The sequence below is a fragment of the Anas acuta genome, chromosome 3 (genome assembly GCF_963932015.1).
Source record: "Anas acuta chromosome 3, bAnaAcu1.1, whole genome shotgun sequence".
Taxonomy (NCBI): domain Eukaryota; kingdom Metazoa; phylum Chordata; class Aves; order Anseriformes; family Anatidae; genus Anas; species Anas acuta.
Genome location: NC_088981.1, coordinates 25,327,248 through 25,349,480, shown reverse-complemented (window position 1 = coordinate 25,349,480; position 22,233 = coordinate 25,327,248). Strand labels below are relative to the sequence as shown.

Below are 22,233 nucleotides of genomic sequence, written 5' to 3'. Positions count from 1 at the left end.
GTGGCAAATTGATTTTTCAGAACTCCCTAGAAAAGGGGGGTATTGTTATTTACTGGTTCTGACTGACATGATTTCAGGAAGGCCTGAAGCCTTTCCCTGTCGAACAAACAAAGCAAGAAGAAGTGGTTAAAGTCTTGTTAAATGAAATAATACCATGCTTTGGGATTCTAGTAGCAATGTCTTCTGATAGAGTTTCACATTTTTGTGTGCAAGTGGTACAACAGATAAGTAAGATTCTAAAGATATGCTAAAGACAACTGCATACTCTTTATAGACCGCAGGCAAGTGGACAGGTAGAAAAAATGAAACATTTAATTAAACAACAAATAGCTAAAATCGGACAAGAATCTAATTTGTCATGACCTCAATCCCTCCCTTTAGCATTACTTAGAATTTGAGTTAAACCTAGAATAAAAGGGAATTTGAGTCCCTTTGAAATCTTATATGGAAGGCCGTATCCATTTCTATTTAGTGGAGAGGATCGAACGCAGTTAGGATTAGAATATTTATATGCATATATAACTGAACTTCAGAAATAATTAAATAAAGTACATAAATTTGTTCTCAGGACCTGGGCTAGACGGTTGGATCAACCAATCCACCCTTTTAAGCTCAGGGATTATATATATAAAGACTTTTTCAGGACAACCCCTAGAGGAGAAACGGAAAGAAAGTGGACGGGACCATACCAGGTATTACTGACAACACACACCGCCATTAAGATTAAGGAGCAAGCAGCTTGGATCCACGATTCAAGGGTGAAGAAGGCCCCGGCGACGATATGGACCACGACCCCAATTGGACCAGCAAAATTGCATTTTTCCAGATCCTAATGATTGTGGGGGTGTGGTTGTCAGATTTGGGATGGGCAACTTGGGATGAGAACTTACACCTGTCCCTGATACAAACAATTTCTCAAGTAATTAATAAGACAAACTGTTGGGAATGCACCCATCTGCCAGAGCATGGGAATAAGGGTGTATCGTTAATCAGGATTCCCTTGCTTGCAAACTTACCTTGGACTAATTTGTGGGAAAACACATCTTGGGGTCGAAAATATGAAGAAGTTTTGGAACTAGAAGTGAGGAGCTTTGTGCCGTTGGAATCTTACTATGTATGTGTACAAAGGTGTAACCCACCTAGGGGTATGGGAAAACAGGATTGTATAAATACGGGTACTACTTATGTGGGAAATCAGACATCTTGTAATCAAACAATTGATATTAGTACAACTAGCAGTTGGGCAAATTCAACCAGCTGGCCGGTTCCAGAAGGAAAAGGGTGGTATTGGCTATGCAATGATACAGCCCGTAAGGTCTTGCCCGAGAATTGGAAGGGAACTTGCACTCTTGGCGCAGTAGTCCCCAATTTGACCATACATGATGTAGCGCCTCGAGGTTATTTGAGAAATCATATCCGGAGAATTAGACGAAAAATTAACAATCCATTGATAGAGAGACACACCGCTTTTCATAGTTTTGTTCGATGGTTTATCACATGGTTAGGAGTGAGTGAATTGGAAAAGGCGATAGTTAATATTTCTGCAATTCTAGAGAAGTTAGAAAACAAAACTCTGGATGCTATAAAGGCTCAACAAGAAGAGATATCTAGTTTATCACAGGTAGTATTACAAAATCGGATGGCCCTAGACTTGTTACTGGCCGCTCAAGGGGGAGTCTGTACAGTAATAAACACAAGTTTTTGTGTGTATCTAGATCAGAGTGGAAGGATCTCTACCGACCTGGAAGAAATATGGAAGCAGACAAGGGTCCTACATGAGATCAGTAAAGATGATCTTTCATGGAGTTTTAGTGAAATAAGGAATAAGTTAACCTCCTGGTTGCCCAGTTTCCAATGTTTGAAACAAGTGTTCATTGCTCTATAACATTACTAGTGTTAGGAATATTTGTGTGCATGTTGTTTAGATGCCTGCTTTGTTGTGTTACTGTAAATAATGAAAGTATCTGATGCAAAAGAATTTGCATGGGAAAAGAAAAGGGGGGATTGATTAAGGAGGTATTGGGGAGGCATTGGGGAGGCAAGGACAATCCCCAGACATGGACTGTATATCTCGAAACAAGACACTGGAACTCATGACAAGGAAGCGGCAGACGGACAGAGAAACAAACGTAAGGACTATAAATCTCGAAACTGGACATTGGAATTCATTATAAAGATACAACAAACGGAAGAATTGGCAACAACCAGCTCTCGCAATTAAGAAACGTGCCAATTCAGCAGATTCCTGACCAAAGGTGAAAAGTACACTGTGAGGAAGACTCGGGGTCTTCCTCCCAAAGACCCCTGCCCACGTCCCAAAGACCCCTGCCCACAATTCTTGGGAGGCTCTACGCAGGCGCAAGGTGCCAAAAGGCTAATTAGCATGAGAAGCGAGGGAAGGCGGGGATAGGTAATGCATACGTATAGGCGCTTGTAGAATATTGATAGATTGATTGTATAAATTCAAGACTGCTTTCCGCTCTGGGTATGCACGATAGGTGGAGAGATCCCCCGTGCATCCAGCGCTGCAATAAAGAATATACCACTTAAAGGAATTTCGGCTTCGATCTTTGAATCACTGCTCATGTCCCGCAGCCTGAAGGAGATGCCAGCACAGACGCGCTTTGAACCAGGACATTTATTGGGGTAAATCCAGGAACGAGGGGCAGTGGCCTCCCACCGTGTGCTAAGTGGGGGGCGGGAAGGGCCCCTCCACAGCCCCATTCTGCGCAGGGGAGCACGGCCAGGTACACACAAACAGGGACTGCTACTTGCAGGCACAGGGAGAGATTCCCAGGGGACCACGACGCCGGGGGGGGGGGGGGTGCGGCACAGGGAAATCCTGGGGGGGGATGTGGGGGCTGGGCAGAGTCTCGCTGCTCTCAGGAACCTCCCTGGGGCGGGGGGGGCATCCCTAAACTCCCCTGCATGGGGGGGGGGCACGAGGCGGTGACCCCACTGCAAACCTCAGCCCGGGGGGGGCAGCAAAGGGGGAGGGGGGGGTACCGCATCCCCGGCCCCTGGGAACTTGACCCCGAAGCCAGGGCCAGACGCCGGGGTGCTGCAGGGCAGGGCGGGGGGGGGTGGAAACGTCGGCCCCCCCCCCCCGGCCATGCCCCCCCCGGAGGGGTCTGGCAGCAGAACAAAGGCGGCGGCCGGGAGGCGGCGCGGGGGGGCCCCGAGGGGCTTCCCACGGGGGCTCGGGGGGGGGGCTCGGGAGCCCCCGGCCCATCCCCGGGCCGCGGGGTCGCTGCGGTGGGGGCTGGGGGGGGGGTCCCAGAGTCCCCCCCCCCCGGCCCCTCCCCCTCAGGTCCCTCCTACCCAAGCCCCGCCCCTCCAGTCAAGCCCCGCCCCAAATTCCACTCGATGACGTCACCGCCCAAGCACCCCCCCCTTACCGACTTTCCAACCGGCAGCGGGGGGGGGCTCGTCTCAGATCGGCGTCATCTCAACCCCTGAGCCCTCCTCTCAACCCAACCCAACCCCCGAGCCCTCCTCCCAACCCCTGAGCCCTTCGTGTCGTATTTGGGGAGGGAGGGAGCGGCTGATGTGGAACTCGACCACCCGCCCGAGCACAAGCACCACGCAGACACCAATTCTTATCAAGAAGATTTATTCCTTATTTATTCCTTCTCCGGCTCTTCCGTCCCCTTCTGCCGCAGGAACTCACTTCGGTACCGCTGTCCGGCACGGGGTCACGGAGCTCCGGAGCTGGCGCCTGGCTGTGGGATGAGCCTTCTGCTGCGGCTGCCGTGGAGGGGAGAACTCCTCTCCTAAAGTCCTGCAGCTCCCTCAGCAGCCTGAGGCACTGCTCCTTGTCCCCAAAGACATACACGTCGTTTCCCAGAGCCAGAGGAAACTTGAGTTCAGGGCACTCGTCTGGACCCTCCGTGGGTTGGCAGCCGTGGCGAGGTGAACGGCTTTTCAGTTCGGGTGATTCTTGCCCCAGGGACTGCGGGATGAAGGACACGTGCCGTGCTCCCGGTTCTTCGCTCCCATCTACAGAGCCCTCGTCCGAGGAAAGGCAGCACCCAGGGATGTCGAGGGTGACACCTGACGTCGAGGAACTTGCGTAGATGATGGTTGACTTTTCCGAAGCGTCAGAGCCGTCTTCGTGGTTCGTGAGGTTCCGGGCCTGTGCTGTGGGAGCTGTCGTCGCCTGGGGCAGTTCTGAGACGATCCAGTTGGAATTTTTTCTTTTCTCCAGTTCGAGTCCTTGCGAGAGCAGCTCACATTGCTGCCTTTGCTGCTGACACCGCTGCTCGGACTGTGTCAGCTGCGCTCGTAACGCTTGCGCCTGCTCCGTCTTTGCAGCAGCATTTTCAGATCTTGAGGCAAACTCTTTCAGCTGCCTGACTCTTTCCCTCACCTCCTTGGTCAGGAGGCCCACCACCCTGATGTCCTCGATGAGCCTCCGTGCCTTCTCCGTGGCTCCCAGCAGGGAGCCCTCGTCCTCCGGAAGGCAGGCCTCCTCCTGAAGGAGCCCGCATCGCCTCCCCGGCTCCTGCAGGGCATTGAGCAGTTTGGCTTTCTGCTCCAGAAGCTGTCCGCCTCCGCTGCCGGGGGGGCAGGGCTCTTGCTGCCCTGAGACCTGAACCCCCACGTGGCGCTGGCCTTGTGGGGCCGCGGCCTTGTCCCCGTCGTGGGAGGCAGGCGCCCTGCACTCGGCCTTCTTCACCACCTCCTTGTAGAAGAGCCTTCTCTGCAGGCTCAGCTTCTTCTTCAGGGCCAGGATCTGGGCGGCGTCGTCCCGCTGCCGCTGGAGCAGCTCCTGCTCCCGGCGCCGCTCGGCCTCCTTCTCCTGCAGCAGCTGCCGGAGCTCCGCCGCCCGCTGCCTCCGGCTCTGCTCCTCGAGCTGCTGCAGCTCCCGCGCCCGCTCCTGCTCCCATTTGGAGCGTAGCTGCTGGGCCAGGAGCTGCCGCTCCTGCTCTGCCCTCTTCTTCATCTCACGGGCCTCGGTGTTGAGGCGCCGTTGCAGCTCCTGGGAGCGGAGACGCTCGGCCTGCAGCTGGGCCCGCAGCGCCTCCAGCTCCTGCCTGTGCTCCTGGTGCTGCACAGGGCCCCGACGGGATGAGGGCTGACCACGAGCCACGGGCCCCTGGCCATCACCACCGCCGGTCATGGTTTCAATAACCACTACTACTAACTAATAACTAATAATAATACTAATAACCACTACTAATAACCACTACTAATAACTGGCAATAATAACCAGAAATAACTGGAACTCGGTGAACGGTCACCAAACGCTGCCAGCAATCGCCACCAGCAATCGCACGGCCTGGGCCTGAGAGGGACAGCAGGCTCTGAGCCCCCAGCAAACACCAGCACCGCACAGCAGCAGAGGCAATCCCTACTGCTGGCCCTGTGGGCGCGAGCGGGGCCTTATATGCTGTGCCCTGGCTGTGACGTTATAAGGGAGGGATGACGTCGTAAAGGCAGGATGCCGCCACATGACCTTCTATGGCACGTCTGCGCCCCAACGCCCCTGTTATAGATGGCTCAGGATTCAAATTAGGATTAAATAAAAAAATTGGATTTATTAAAAGAATATAAAGGAATAGAGGTAAGCAAACAGCGCTGGGTGCACCGGGAGTCTCTGCTCCACCAGGACGCACACCAGTTACATCAAGCAGCTGATTTTTATGCACCTAGACTAATACATATTCATTACTACTTCTAAAAAAATAGATTATTATAACTAGCTTCCGGGGTCCAGTCCCTCCTACTGGAGCATGCGCATCAGTCTCCTCTGGGGGTCTCTAGGGGTCTTTCATGCTGAAGGCTCGTAGTCTTCCTCTCACCCTTTGTACTTACTCGGCACTATTCCAAGTTTATGGAACACTCTCTGTACACTCTCCACAGGTCTTGTCTCCCAACCGTCCTTCAGCTTCTTTTTTCTTCCTCTTAATCTCTTGGCCCCCCTGGCCAGATACCAAGGATCTCATAACAGTCACTAGTTGTTATCAGTTGTTCTGAAACTCCCAGACATCAAACACAAACAGCTTTCTTATTTGACGCTTCACGAGTAATTAAAACATTCTTCCCCAGCCATTCACAGACACATCTATAGCAGTGTTAAGTTAATCTCGAAGAAGACAGGAAAAAAGGCTGTAACTGTTAGAAATAGAAGTCCGGAATAACAAAAGCAAACAGGTTCACAAATTTAAGGAGTGTTTTCTGAAGACGTGATAAATTGACTAGAATGAGGGGGAGACTGGGACACACTGCATCTGTGGTTCAAGAACTAAATTGCCAGTGCAGGGCCCAGAGGCAGACAGGATTCAAACAGAATTATTCTTTATGGACACGAATTTATGGACACGAATTGGAATTGTTAAAACATTCCTCACAATCCCTTATCTTCTTTTTAATATCCCCAATTCGTGTCTCTTCTGTTATTAATAACTGGATTTCATCAGTTTGTTCTTGGAGGGTCCAATCCTTAAGCATCATAATTGACATATTCCCTTCCTTTTTTAAAGAAGTTATTACCAATGTACTATTTATCACCCGGCGTATTGATAATGTAAAACAAGGTATCATACAAGGTACAAATAATAACGTCATTACACCACATAACAATAAAAATAACACTCTTTTAACCCATGGTCCACCAGGCAGCCATGAAAATAAATCCCATTCCATATCCTTCCAGGTTTGTGTTTGCTCGCTCACCTCCCCCCTCTCCTTCTCTGGGATGGGAGAGAGAAATGGGAAAGTGAAGCCTGTGAGTTGAGATAACAAGAAAATAATAATAATAATAATAACAATAATAATGATGATAATATTACTACTAGTAATAATGTATACGAAACAAGTGATGCACAATGCAATTGCTCACCACCTGCTGTCCGATGCCCAACCCAACCCCGAGCAGTCCGGCCCTCCTCCCAGCCTGCCTGCTGGCAGGACAGTGAGAAGCTGAATTTGGCTTGGTCCTTGGCTTGGTGTAAACACTGCTCTGTAACAATTAAAAACAATTAAAACATCAGCATATTATTAACATTCTTCTCATCCTAAACCAGAACATAACATTCTATCAGCTACTAGGAAGAAACACCCTTTTTATCAATCTTTAAACAGCAATTACTAAAGCTAATTTTTCCACAGACTTCTCCTTCTTGTGCTAGTAAATAATCCAAAGTTAGGCTATTTTGGTACAAAGCAGTTCTCATCACTTATAACTATTTCTATTACAGCTAATAACCTAATTATTCTATTAAGTATATATACTGGGGTCCTATAGTCCCACGATCTGTCTTCTGCCCACGTATCTGGATCATAATAGGCAAACACCTTCAGGGTTGATTCAGGCTTGTGTTACCATTCGGCCTGTCAGGGTGATCCAGCTCCTGGAAAACGAATCACAATTTTATATAGGTTAAAAAAAAGGGTCTGATGTTATTTTCTCAGGACAACCTGACCTTAGTGTGGGAGAAGTCCAGTCGAGGCCCTCTCACTCGGCAGTCAATACCCATAGGGGTTGCTTCCCTCGGTAGACCATACACACCGCAGTGGAGGGTCCTGCCCTGGTCTTGCCTTCTCCCTTTCCTCCCTTCAGGCTTGTCCCCTTTATTTGGCATCCTTAATTCATGCAGAGCCTGCAGAGCCTCGTTGCCAGAATATTAGTTCTTCCTTAGCTTGAGTTTCAGTTTCCCAGGAGTGGACTCAACCCTCCAAGTTTCAGTAGTTACTGGTCCTTTTATTCTGGATGCATGGGTCCCTTTCTGCGGTTCTCACAGCTGTTTCAGTAGTCAGTAAAACAAGGTACAGTCCCTCACACCGAGGGTTCAGTGATTCTTCCCTCCCGTGGCTGCTTGTTGAAACACTTTCTTTTTTATCTTCTGACAAGTTAAATAACAGTTATCTAATTTGCTTCGCCGTATGGCCCTTTTCAGGTTCCCGTAGCAGGATTCATCTGATAGCCTTTCAGGTTGATACAGATTTGACTACAGATACCAGGGTTTTGGCATTCATCACTATCTCCACAGTTTCCCAGCTGGACAGTCACATTCATTTTTGTTGCATTCCTTCAGGGGCTCATCACCCCAGTCCTTGCAGTCTCTCTGCTGGTTACACACTTTATTGATATCTATGCACACAAAGTCAGATTCAGTACACATCTTCTTCACACAAGCACTCTCATCACTGCCATCTGAGCAGTCTTCACATTTTACTCTAGCACCGTTGGCAGCAGTGCACAGTCAGGCGAAGGCGAGCAGCAGGCAGAGCACCCCGCACCGTCACCTGTGTCACTTATACTACTCCTATTACCCATGCTGTTAGTGTCAGTGGCATCCTCCTTGTACCGTTTCTGTCTTTGTCTCCCCCCTTTTCTTTTTGTCACTGGCCATTCACCACAAATGGATGAGACACATGATTACTAGTTAGGAAAGAGTGTAACGTCTGCTATACGGCTGCAGGCAGTGCCAGCTGCAACCGTAGGTTTGTGAAAGAGCCTGCCGGTGGTCATTTGGCAGTGTGATCTGCGTCTCTGCACTCCTGCCCTGCGACAGAGCTAAGTCGTCATTAGTAATAGTTATAACACCGATCTGGGGACGAATAGTCTTTTGTGCATTGCAAGATAAACCTTTTATAAAAAGAATGCCAGAGTGAAGCAGCACAGCCGCTGCTGCCGCTGCCTCCATGGTCACGTCAGACAGGCTGCAGGGTCCTGATGTCCGTCCCTCTGCTCTGTGCCAACTCGCCTCACGGTGAGGGTCAGCTACCGGTGTCCACTGACGCCTCTGGTCTCCCGTAGCAACTCGATCTCGGATGTTCTGCAATTACTTCAATTTCCCCGCGTTTTGCAGCTTCTGTCAGGTCTATTCTGTGTCTCTCAGAGCCGTCCGTGGCTCTGCAGCATCTCTCAGGGCTCTCTCCGTCCAGCGGTAGCCCCTCCGTAGTGTCTCAGGCCTCCCAGCGCCGCTCCGGTCTCTCGGCGCCGCTCCGGTCTCTCGGCCGAGTCCAGGTCTCGGCCTGTGCGGGCCTCATATGTTGCAGGAAGCATGTCATATCATGCTCCTGCCTTTTTCTTGTCACAGTCAAAACATTTAAGAGCAAAAATAGGATACACAAGATACACAAGATACACCGGGCCCATATATTAGGCACCACCACTCAAAACTTGGATAAAACAGCACTTCTTTTCAGTCTGTCAAGCGCTTCGTTCGTCTCTGCCCACTCCCCTTGCGGAGAGTACGGAACAACGGATCGGAACTCTGCACTCGCTTTGCAGCAACGCTGCGTCTCACTCACACAGCACACTCGCACACGGAGGCCTCCAGCACATCTCATTCATACCACAGGAATATAATTTAGAATGATAACCAACCAAATAAGTATTGTCTCTGACTGTGTTCTTCGTGAAGTGACTTGTAACACTTTGTTTCAAACCCTTACATTTACACAAATACTTTCAACACAAAATACATACATAAAAACACATACAATTATTAACACTCCAGTTAGTATCCCTCCAGCAGCCGAAAACATACCGTTTGTCTGCAGTTTCAGGAGATCTTTGCTCCTGCGGTGAGCAGCTGAGAGTGGAGTCCCCTCCGAGCAAAACGCTCAGGGTGCACCTAGGGGCGTCCACGCTGCAGCCGATCCCGCAGCCGAGCAGAGTGTCTCCTGCCTGGCTCACCAAAATGACTCACAGAAAGCTGACTCCACAATCAGTAAGATTGTAAAGTAGGTATGTTTACTCAGTTCCGTGCAGCACGGGGCGGGTAGTCCCACCAAAGTCGTGCAGGCCTAAGGTGACAAATTGCTTTAGTAAAAAGTTACATATACATAAACATTCCTATACATATACATAACCTGTCCCTTTATGAACAGTCCTCCTTATTTTAGACCCCTTGATTAAAGTCTGAACCATGAGGTTGTTTTTGATCTGATTCTCAGGGCCCGAGAGGCTCCTGTTATCTGGAGGTATAAGCGCAGCACAGCACAGTAGCACATGTTCGTTCTTAATCAATTGCTCTCTAATTTCTAATTCCAATGTTTCAGCTTGCTCTTTTCTGGATCCACGGGTATTCTACTATTAATGTTCAAAGCCTGACAGACCCCGTCCTCCGTGGATCAAAATACATGGGGTCTTAAGGGTTCCTTTGGTCATTCTATCATAAAATACTGGACCATTTTCAATTTACTCTTTAATTTTCTGGGGCCCCTATTGTTCCAATTTCTAATCATTATTCATAATGGACTTTTTGGTCATATATCTGGTAATTTGCTCCCTTTCTGGTTCTTGGTCTTCACACCCCCCCTGACGTCATAAAGGAATGATGACGTCATATGACCTTAGCTGGCGGGTCTGTGCCCCAACGCCCCCGGCAACAGCCTCAGCACCAGGGGCGCGGAGGAGGGAGGTGAGGGGCTGGGAACCCGTGCAGGCATCACGCAGCCGGCAGCGGTGGCCGGTTCGGAGCTGCTCCTTTACTGAGCGCGTCCACAGGGACCTGATGCCCTCCGTCTTGCCCGTTTATTACTAAATAAAGGTCTGTTCCAGCGCACGTCCTTTCACCTTCCTCTGCTTAGCAGGACAAAAGCAGCCGGCCACATTTGTATGATTTTGTCCCCTTTCTCCAAAGCCCCCTCTCCTGTGTTGCCCCACGCGATGATGTCTCCAACGCACCGCAGGTGTTGAGGAGAAATATTTCTTCTCTGAGAGCACGAGGGCTAATGGGTTTAAACTAAAAAAGCGTAAAGTCTTAGCTCGAGCTACACTGGGGGTGCTTGGAGGGCTTGCATGCACAGTAACAGCTGCATTTCAAACACCCCAGCTGGGCGATCTGAGACGATCCACGCCCGCCCGCCGCTTGTTTTGGAGGCGCGCGTGGTCCGCTCCCATTGGGCGGCGGCGGGAGGCGGGGCAGCAGCAGCCCCAGTAGGAGCAGCAGCAGCAGGAGGAGGAGCACCGGCACCAGCACCAGCGGGAGGGCGCCGCGCGCGCGCAGCCTACATGTCCCGGCATGCAGCGCGGCGGGCTGGCAGCCGGGCGGCCGCGCGGGCGGCGGGTGCTGCGCGAGGGGACGGCGCGCGCTCGGGCTGAGGCGAGCGCGGCGCCCCCGCCCGACGGCTGCGGCAGGGAGGAGGAGGAGGAGGAGGAGGAGGAGGAGACGGAGACGCCGCCGCTTCGCCGAGCCTCGCCCGCTCCGTGCGGCCGGGCGGAGCGGCGGGAGCAGCATGAGCAGCGGCGGCGGGGCCGGGCGGAGCGGGGCGGCGCTGCGGCTGCTGGCGGCGCTCGGCTGCGTCCTCGCGGCGGAGGCCCAGGTGGGAGCCGCGGGGGGGGGGCGGCGGCGGCGGCGGGGTCGGCGGCGGGGGCTCGGGCACGGCCCGCGGCCTCCGGGCAGCGCCGTCCTCAGGCAGGAGGCGGTGAGGGGCAGCCCCGTGTCGGGGATGGAGGGGAGGGAGGGGGGGGGGGGTGGGCTGCGGCTCGGCCCCGGGCGCCGCGGTGAGCACGTGGAGCCGAGCGCCCCGGGGGTCCCCGGGGGTTGTTTTTATTCCGTTTTCTGAAGCTGACGTGCTGTGTGGGGGCTGACCGCCCGAGGGGTGAGTAACCGAGCCCAGGAACCCCACGGTTTGGGGTTATAACCTGAAGCTGGCCGAGGCTTCAATAAAAACAACCCCTTACCTAACAGTTATCCCAGCGTAACGAGGCGCTGGCTGGGCTGGAGCTCCTAACGCAGGTGTGAGGCTGTCGTGGCTTTCCCACAGCCCTTGGCTGCTGGTAGGACTGGTATTACCCTGTGCTGGGAGCTGAAACAGCCACGGTTCGGCGTGCCCCGAGGAAAGATAAGCTCCCCATTAGCCCTTGGGGTTGTGTTACCTGCGGTTCTTCTCTTCTTCTGCAGCCCTGGCGGAGTGAAACATCGAGGAGCAAAGCGGTGTCCCTGGTGGTCCTCTAATTGTTGGAGCAATTAAAGTGCAGCAACCTGATAGCGCTAATAAGGGGGTTGGTGTAAATATGCTGCTTGTTAGTATGTGCGCTTGTTCGGGTTGCTGATAACGTTGAAGTGCTGTGTACACTTCTCTGCCGGCCTTTCATAAGGAGAAATTGATGCAGGTTAAACGCCGACCTTTTTGTGTGAAAGCTCAGTTTATCTTGGAGAAGTTTGACATGCCCAACACAGCTGATACTTGTACAAAAACTAAACTAAGTTTAATGATACATGGGAATACTTCGATAAGCATAGTGGGAATAAGGAATAGAAACTAGTCTGTCTGACTTTGATCACACTTATGTTAGATTAATGCTTCTAGAGTTTATCGTAAAGTTCAAAGTAATTGACAAATGAAAAGGAAGCCTGATACTTGGTGGTGGTAGCTTCTAGTACAGTTGTGCTAACTTCTAGTAGAGTTTGGCTGTGTATTTGTGGTTTAAGTTAACTAGTGCAGCTCAGCTCAAAAAGGCAAAAAATGAGTGGCGTGAATAGCAAAGTAGGTCGTGCAATAGATAGTGTTAACTGTGAAATATGTTGTCCTTATTTTCATATCTTCACATCGAAAATTCACTGGGGGATCCTGGTGCTGACAAACAGAGCAGTATCGTGCATTTTCTTAGCGGTCTGTCATTAAGCACTGAAGACTTTACCAGCACTAATGACAAGGGTGGCTGGAGTTAGCATGCCATGAACTGACTCTGCTCCTATGCAGTATTGGCTTTTCATATGGGCTGTCAAAGGACTTCATAAATTGTATTTTGGTACAGATACAGCATCGTTTAATTTTAGAACGTGCCTTCCAAAGAAACAATTTTTTTTTCCAGTTTTATGTATTCAGGGAGCCAACTGCTTCAGTTTTGTAAAGCTTATGAGAATGAAATTGAGAGTTTTGCTTGCTTGCTCTTGCTACTCTACATTAGTTTTTCTCTTAAAAAATTTGACCCCTCTTCTAGTTTGGGGGGTGGATTATTTTTGGCACTGCTTATTTTTTTGAGTAAAATGCACTACATTGTGAAAGGTGTTCTTAGAATGAAAGCGTTATCAGAGACATCTGGCAAAGGTGTAACTTCAATTAGTTTATCTTGGTTAAATAAAGGACTGAAGCTTTATTTTCCGTGGGTATTTGATACTGCTTGTAAGTACAGCTTGTTGATTTGGAACGCTTTCCCCCGGAGCGGCATTTTTGGTTTTGCAAAGATGGTCTAAATATTTTTATAAGCAGTGGGAGGCAAGCATCAGAATTATTTCCTACTCTTCATCTTTAAGTCCAAAGAAAATTTCTCAGCTCCTCCTCACTCTGCTTTCATCTTAATACGTTACTGTTCTTTACGTAGCTACTCTGTTATATAGTTGAATAATATTTGAGCAAAATGTTGAGTTACCTTTTTGCCTTTTTGTATTTTAGCAGAATGTGCTAACTGTTTGTTAGTGGTAAGGTGTTACTTGTAAAGATGGCCAAGTTACTTCCTGCATGTGTGATCGATACAAAAACTTGAGTTTTGCAATGAAATCAAATTTAAAATGCATGGATGTTTTACTTCTGTAAATATTGATAACAACTTCTGTATTCTTGCTTAGAACTTGGCAGTCATGTGGGTTGTGAAGTCTTTAGGCTTTTTAAAAGCCTGTTAATGAATACAGTCTTCCAGAGCTGTTTGCCCAGGTTTGAAGTTAAATAACATTAACAAAAGCAAGTGGAATAGCATAGAAGACTTTAGGGTGAAGTTGCTTCCCTTAAATGTGTTTTACTTCATTACCATAACTACCCTGCAGGATTGTGACAGCCTATTTAGTGTGTCAGGGAAAGTAAGATCTATGTAAGGGGAATTTCCTACTAAAATGCTTTATTGCCATAACCTCGCTGTATTCTCTCGGGTGGTGAAGAATCCACTTCCTGGGCTTCCTTTCTTCTTCGTAAGAGTGGAAGCCTACAGTGTGGTTTCTGGTGACTTTTTTTTTTTTATATCAAGCTTGGTTATATAACGGTATCTTTGCTGTAAAGTAGTGGAGTGATTTATCATGCATAAAACAGATTAGACGATTTCATAACTTCATCTCATCTAGCTGTGAAATCTATAGAGAAAAAAACACAATGTTTTCCTTCTCCTTTCGCATGCAGCCTTTTAGTACTGAGAAGTTCTAAGCCTACACAAGATACAAAATATGCGGGGCTTTCCTATTTTATTTGCTTTCTAGGCCATCAGTTATGCTGATGAATTTCATGTCTGGCTGAAGAATAATAGTAGTTAGCAGCAGTGCTTGATTCCATTCATTTAGATATGGACTAAAGCTTCAAACGTAAGCTTGAAAGGCCTTTCAAGGGTGCTTCTATTTGGTGAAGAAGCCAAGGAGTAGTTGAGATTTCATTCAATTTATGTCACAAGTGTTCACAGAATTACGTTTTCACTGTTCCCGTCTCTCATTAAGGTGCTGTCAGGGTCTTAGCAAAACTGTTGCCATAGCTTAGTCTGCTCAGTTGTTGGGGCCTCTCTTGGCTACTTGTGCACTGCTACTTCCTCTCCTGTGCTGGCAGCGCTTGGGCTGCCTCGGCACTTGTGTGCGCTTTCTTGCAGGGACAGTCTTGTCTAGTTCAGTGCCAGCAAGCTTGTGGTCCTGGCACAGGAGGGATGGAGCCTGGGAAGTTCAGACTTAATTTCACAATAGGCTTACAGCCTTGTAATATTAGGAAAACCAAGTGCAGACACCTGCATTTGTTTGTAGAATTTAACTGTGAAGTTACTAACTTCTTAGGCAGAAAAGTACTGATGCTTCTTTCTCCCATACTGCTAAAGAAACTATCTAGAATTTTTTGTACTTTTAAGAAGAAATGAAAAAAATAGGATAACAGTGCATAGTTGTGTGTTTTTTTGGGGAATTCTTCTATTGCACGATCATTAGTTGAATACTTGGTTTGCAATTCTGTGCTAAGATAATGTGTATTTGTAGTTTGGAAAATCTTGCTGTTTGTTCTGCAGAACGTTCTATACGTTGAATATTTCAGGGCTGGAAATGATAGTCTAACATGGATTCAGAGTTGTGTTTGAAGGTGGACTTAAGCTAAAAAGTGCAAAGGTCTGTTATTTTCCAATTTTGGGTGTGTAAAGTATGTTACATAATGAGAAATACATTATTTGGTATGGAATTTCATTTTGCTGCTATTTCTTTTGACTGTTATCTTTTTTAGAGGATTTTTCCACAGTTAATGCTGCATTTCTTGATTAAAAATCAATCCAATGTTTGTTTTTTTTATAGCTCACAGGAGTCCTAGATGATTGCTTATGTGATATAGAGAGCATCGATGACTTCAATACGTTCAAGATCTTCCCCAAAATACAGAAACTGCAAGAACGTGATTACTTCAGATATTACAAGGTACAATTAGTGACTTTTTTCCTGAATAATTTAAATAAAATCCATAAAATACAGGGAAGATTACTGAGCAAACCAGCTTGGCTGCATTAAGTTGTCTTTTAGAAATGTAGTGTTCTTTCATTTGGTTATAGCAGGCTTTCAGTCCCTGGAAGTTATACTGGTAGGAGGTCCTGTGTTTGCTCTGTTAATCCTGGAGTCCGTGACAGCAAATCTACTGCTTTCATTCAGCATATAAGTGGTAATTTTCAAGGCAATGTCTTTGGATGGCTACATCTGGGAAAGGGTTGTATATTAGCAACTTTCTGACAGCATGCAGCACTTGTCTTCGAAGTAACTTGTATAATTTGAAATGGAAATATTACAATGATTTTTTTCTTACCAGCTCAGTTCTGATGTGTTTGCTATCTAGAGAGCTTTTATTTCTTTGAAAAAGAGGAACAAATACTTTTCAAATGGTCTGTGATACCACTCATGTCCTTCAACAATTGTTTTCTCTCTGTTAGACTCTGAGTGAAATAAGACTCTTATTTTCAGATATGTTTAGCTTGAAAATGAGGTTACATTTTGTGTGAGCTCATCAGATGGTTACCTGCCACTGGAGAGAAAAAAAAAAAAAGATTCCTCTTCAGAGCAGGCCATCCCTGTTCCTTTGCTTTTATATCTTGGCCTTGTCTGACTGTGTGTTATGCCAGTACTTCCCTTTAACCTGGTCGATTTTTCAGGATTTTTTTTTTTTGGTTTTCAAGATGCGGTAAGTTATTTACATGGTCTGGGATCAGACAAATATTTAAGTTAATGTAAGGTGGGGTTATAAATGTGAGAAAGGAAAAGCACTAGAGTCTTCCCTGTGTAGTCTGAGCAAGCAATAATGTGTAACTTCATCCTGAAATTCTTCCTGCTACATGACGCAGTTCTAACTTGAGTTTTCAGGAGAAGCAAGGTATGTGCAACCTGAGGGAGAATATCACTTGGTTCTGTTCATTAGTTTCTCTAGAGGCAACAGGAAGATTGAACTCAAAGAGAGGGCTAGCATGTATACAAGGTTTTGTACAAACTATACAACAGTAATTTTGTCCTGCAAATTGAGGTTTTATCTTAATTTTAATAGCAGTCTGTGGATCACAGTTTGTTATAATCCTACCTCATCTTTCATATAGTTCTGATTTCATCAAAATGCCTGTATGCTTGAGTGTACAAACAGTAGTTAATGCTTACAATTTTCCTGCATGACAGGCACCAAACCAATACAAATTATTTTGGAATCTGTATTATTGATTCACCCTCAGTGGATAGGTATATTCTTCCAGTGGGTAGAGAATTGAGACAGCAAAATGCAGTGTGTTAACCTATAGAGCTGGGGGATAGTCAGGAGTTGAAGTTTTTTTGCATTGCTGATATTGCTAACAGGAAGATGCAAGGTCCAAGTAACTAAGCAATATCTGTGCTCACACACAAAGCACACTTGTGAGCCCAACTGAGGTTGTACAGTCCTTGTACTTTAATCAATACCGATTATGCACTGACTCCATAGCACTTCCTTGATTCTGTGCAGGGACAAAAAACCTGCTGCTTATTCAGAAGGGAACGGATAAAAAACTTTCCAATTTATTCAGCTTGATTTTCTGACAAATTCTTCTCTAGAATTAGTAAATATTGTGTAGCAATGGGTGGACTGCACACCGGCCCTCGTGACTGCTTAAGTGTGTTAGGGTTTACCTTGAAGAAGGTTGTATCCTAACAGTATTAGCTGGTTTTGGTGTGCTTTTTTGGTAGAAATTGGTGTGAGGGCATGTTTTGTGTAGCAGTTCTTACTGCGGTGGTAGTGATGAGATACAACAGGAATGCTGTTACAGTGTACGACTCCATTTGTTGTACAGATTGTATACGTCTTTTCTTGTGAGCTAGCATATGGATTAGTTTTCTAGCTTAAGATGTATAGACCTAAATAATATTTGTGAGCATGTTTTTAAATCTTAAGTTTGTGTTGAAATTGTTCAAGGACTTGATGCTGTCCTTGGAGTATTAGGCTTAATTTTACAGTGCATTTTATTAGAACTCTTGCTGTGTCCAACTGCGGACTCAAAAGTTTCAAATATAAAGTAATAACCTCCAATCATTTAAGCACGTTATTTGATATAAGTAGTGACTTCAGTTTAATGTCTTTGAATAGTACTTATAAACTGAAGGAAACTAGTACAGACTTTGCTAAAGGAAAACTGAGAAACAATAGTTTTACTTTGAGAGTTGTAAAAGTGTGTCTTCATTTTTATCCAAAAATGTTGATAGCTTCTGAGGATAATTGTGTTGTATTTTACTTGTAATTTTATATTTCAAAGATGGTGTATTTCCACAGTTTTTCTGGTTGATCGTGCAAGAAAACTTTTAAGTATGTAGTCTTCAGTGTAGGAACAATGAGGTCCAAGTGTGTGTTACCACGTATGTGTGTATATGGCTCATGCAAAATAAAACTTTTTTTTTTGAACCGACTTTCATATTGGCAATCTGCATGAAATGTAATCGCAAAGTGTTTGAGTCTCTTGCTATGTAGTAGATACTAGTATGTGTGTCATTCTGCCATTTAATAACAAATAGGAGCATTGACAAGAAAACATGATTGGATTTGATGGTAATGTTTCTGAAGTGGTTTCTCTTAGTTATTTATACTTGTACAACATCAGCTCTTTAAGTCCATTAGTATTTTGATACCCATTATTCCTTGACTAGAGTAATGAAGTGTAGTAGTGATTCGTCCATTTTTACTGCTTGGAATCTGAAATCCTCCAAGCATTTAATTTAAACCATAAACTTCTGTACTAGTTCCTGTCTTCCATGAAATATATTTCCTTGATCAGTTTAGTACAAATACAACTAAGTACAGCCATTTTATAGCTGTATATGTCTGATTTGCCTTATTTTTAGCATTTTGTTTACTGCTTTTTTAAGTTACATTAACTGACAGATTTAATTTGGGCTTTACTATTCTGTGTTTGTGTCCACTTGGTACCATTATTAACAACTCCAATGCACCAAGCTTCAGCTCTGAGGGAGAGTAGTTCAATGTATGTATGTATATGTCAGTACTAAATTTAACCCTTTTCCTTGTATCTTTTTTAATTTGAAAGGACTTGATAGTGGGAGTTCTCTGTTTTAAAATTTGCTTTAAATAATATTGATTGTAACCTTCTGTTTTTTGTGTGTTTAGGTCAATCTGAAGAGACCATGCCCATTCTGGGCTGACGATGGCCATTGTTCTATCAAAGATTGTCATGTAGAGCCTTGTCCTGAGGTATGGATCAAATAACATAAAATAGGAAAGGGTCTAAGCAGTTTCCTTATTTTTCAGTGAGTAATGCTGTATGCTCTACTTTTCCACTATAGTAAACTTAAGATCTTTGTAATAACATACTTTATAGTTCTAATGGTAAGTAGATATGGTTCTATTATTTCCTCTCATTTAGAATAAATCTGTTTTCCAGCCAGGCTGTATAATGTCCACAAGGAAATGGTAGCACTGAATGTAGGTGAAGTGCTATAATAATTATTAGTATGTCAGCAATTATAGCGATGTATTCCCATCCATGTGTAGCTTGATTCAGCTCTCTGATAAAATCAAGAGTATCTTAGACAAAATCTGTCACTGATGCATTAATTCTTTCAAAATAAACACAGCTGTGAAATAGGTAACTTACCTGGGGGGGAGAAGATGATTCCTAGAGGTAGCCATCTCATTTTCTAATATTTAGAGACGGGGGGTAGATACGATTAAGGTTCTTACGTATACCAAGTCCCAACAATATATTTGTAGTATTGAGGTCTTTGTTTCCTTGGATTTACCATGTCTTCTATGCAGTAACTTACAACATGCATTCAATGAGCAGTGATGCAAAGCAATAGGTGGTAGAACTGCCTGATTTCATAAACTGCAAGTCACTGCTAATGTTTAATGTCACTTTTATGACATTTCGCGTCTGAGACTAGAGCCTACAGTAGTTGGCACTCTGTTGTCACCCAAATTATTGATTGGGGCAGGTATATAATGTACACCTTGCGTTTTCAGAAGGCATAAGAGACAAGGGTTGGTTCTTAGCCTGTTTGGAAATCATGCATCTTCAGTCAAAAGGTAGTCTGCCCTTGACTTGTGAGAAATGTCAAATTGTTTTTGGCAGACTTTTAACTATTCTGAAGTATATACTGATTCTTTAACTATACCAAGGCTCATTTATAAGGCTGATCTATACTTATAATCAGTCATCAGCTAACAAAATTCGTATTAGTTCAGAATTTTTACTAACAAATCTAGTTAAATTTAAGTAAAAGGGTGACAAAACTATTTTGGAAGAATAAATATCAAAGTAGTCTAAGGTCTTAAGCATTTTGCCACTAACATAAATAACTCTAAGTCTGTCAAAGATGTAGTACTGTTTTGAATAAATCCAAGGAAGGAAAGGAACAAGCTAATTATGTAAAACAAGTATGGTTTGGCCTCCTGTAAATCTAGGAATTAAATATTTCTATATCAAGCATAATTGTTTCTAGGAGCGGTATAAAAACTAAATTATCTTTTGTTTTTAGAGTAAAATACCTGTTGGAATTAAAGCTGGGAGCTCTAATAAGGTAAGTAGTCATTTATTTTTCTAAGTTCCATCTCATTTGTTGTAATATTAACATTACAGTAGATGTGTGGCTTTTTATTGCAAATCTTCAGTCTTGGCGTCATGATGCAACTGTTAACATAACTGATCAGTTCCTGTGTGCAGCTTTGCATTTTCTGTTGTATGAGTAACAGTGTTCCTGATGTTGCTGGTACCGTTGCGCCATTCTGAGTCTTTAACAGCTTGAGACTCGGTACAGACAGAATCAGTGAATGACCAGGGACAGCGACGCGTGGCCACCGAACGCCTGATACAAAATTCTGTGCTCCTTCCTGAGTATAGACCACCCTCTGTGAAGCTATAAGCTGAGATGAATAGCAACACAGTTTTTTTGTAAGAATCATGTCTAAACACAACCTGTAATATTTTAAAAAAGGTGAACATTTATATGTAGTTTTGATGCATCTAATCTTGAACAGCTCATGAGCCTTAAGTTGATGTAGGCTTAAGTCATCTGTGCCTGCTTAAGTAGTCAGTCTGTGCTGTTGGTTTTTGCTTTTGTCCAAGCCAAGAAAAAAGGTTTTAGCAGTTGATTGGATAAGAGTATCTATGAGGTCCAAATAAGAGATCTTACTGTTGAGTGCCTGGTGTGGTTTAACCCCGCTGGCAGCTAAGCACCACATAGCTATTGCTTCACCCTACTCACCTCTGATGGGATGGGGAGAGAATCAGGAGAGGAAAAAAAGTAAAACCTCAAGGGTTGAGATGAGACACTTTAATGGGACAGAAAAGGAAGAGGAGGAGGATGCTGATGGTGATAACGTACAAAGCAAGTAATGCCCAACATGATTGCTTGCCGCCTGCTGACTGATGCCCAGCCTGTTCCCAAGCAGCAGTCCTTGCCACCCCATATTAATTGCTCAGCATGACACCATGCTATGGGATATCCCTTTGTCTGGGTTGGGTCAGCTGTCCTGGTTCTGTCTCCTCCCAGCTCCTCATGCACCCACAGCCTCCTTGCTGGCAGGGCAGTGAGAAGCTGAAAAGTCCTTGCCTTACTGTAAACACTGCTCTGCAACAACTAAAACTTCACTGTGTTATCAGCATTATTCTTACCCTAAATCCAAAGCATAGCACTGTGCCAGCTACTAGGAGGAAAACTAACTATTCCATACAAAACCAGGATAGTGCCATGGCTCTGTTGTAGGTTCATACTTATTCTTGCTTAACTCTATCTCCATCCGTCCCAGCACTTTCCACCTCACTGGACAGCCAGCCATAGTTACTGTGTATTTCATCTCAGTGTAACTTACTGTATCATAAATGACGGTTGGTATTAGGTTTAAACTGTATTCCACAAAAGATCACCAAAGGTAGCTGAGAGCTACCATGGAGTAATTTGTGTCTTGATCAGTGTAACTAGTCTGTCCAAGCTTTAGCTCAAGAGGAAGTCTCATTTCCTGTTTACATGTATCTAGTGGCAAGCTCGCTCTGAAGTGTGCCCATTCTCTTAAAGGCTTCCGGTGGCCAGAGAAAAACTCCCGTCTCTCTGACATGACTGAATGTGTTTCAGCATATGCAGTAGTTGTACTGGGAAAACTTTAGTACTTTATCTGGATAGAAGATCTAGAGTTTTAGCTGGCAAGTCTTTTCTTTGACTCTGATCTTTTCCAAATGTAAGAAAGTAAAGTTTCTTTTCTTCCAAGTAAAGAAACTGACTACTGAAATACCGTAATGACTCTTACAGGCATTTTAACTTCATCTCTTCTAAAACTTAGTCTTTAAAGATTATTTAAGTACATGTTTGAGCCTTCTGATTAATCCTGAGAGTCATAATTAAGATGTTAATTAGTAACTAAAGAGTAATGGTGGTCTTTGATACTACTTCACATAATGATGTTGAGTTGGACTTAAGGAAATATCAGCCACTTTTTTTTCCTACAATAAAGGAAGAGTGAAAACTTCTTCAGGGAGCTATAATTTGCTGGTATATGTGCTACAGTTGTTTCATCTGAATTGCCTTGCAGGCTGTTACAAGCAGCTACAGTATTGGAAGTATGGCAATTCTGCCACTCTAATCAGTAGTAGAACCAAGGGGTTTACATCAGCTACTTGTCTGCAGGAAAGATGACACCAGGACTGGCAGAAATCTTACGCCATTTTCATACACCTTTTGGTTAAGTTAAAATTCCTTCTTCAAGCCCATTAAAAATTGGGAATCTCCTTTACAATCTCCTTCAATATCCCTTTTAAGGAAGCATCAAACTCATCTTGGTATGGATAACTTTTTTCAAGGACTATACAAATACTGGCTTGGT

The 22,233-nt window shown here is 45.2% G+C and overlaps 1 protein-coding gene across 3 annotated transcripts in view; it reads left to right on the top strand.

Moving 5' to 3' along the window:
* The first annotated feature begins 4,692 nt into the window (after window positions 1–4,692).
* ERO1B (endoplasmic reticulum oxidoreductase 1 beta) overlaps window positions 4,693–22,233 on the top strand; it is a 39,342-nt gene continuing 21,801 nt past the window's right edge. For 2 of the 3 annotated variants that reach the window (XM_068676221.1, XM_068676220.1), the window contains exons 1-4: window positions 11,033–11,280; window positions 15,204–15,323; window positions 18,526–18,609; window positions 19,896–19,937. In XM_068676221.1, coding sequence (XP_068532322.1) covers window positions 11,194–11,280; window positions 15,204–15,323; window positions 18,526–18,609; window positions 19,896–19,937 — 333 coding nt within the window. In that variant the 5' untranslated portion in view covers window positions 11,033–11,193. Of the gene's footprint in view, window positions 4,998–11,032; window positions 11,281–15,203; window positions 15,324–18,525; window positions 18,610–19,895; window positions 19,938–22,233 lie in introns of those variants that run through there. The other variant, XM_068676222.1, reaches the window with a different exon arrangement.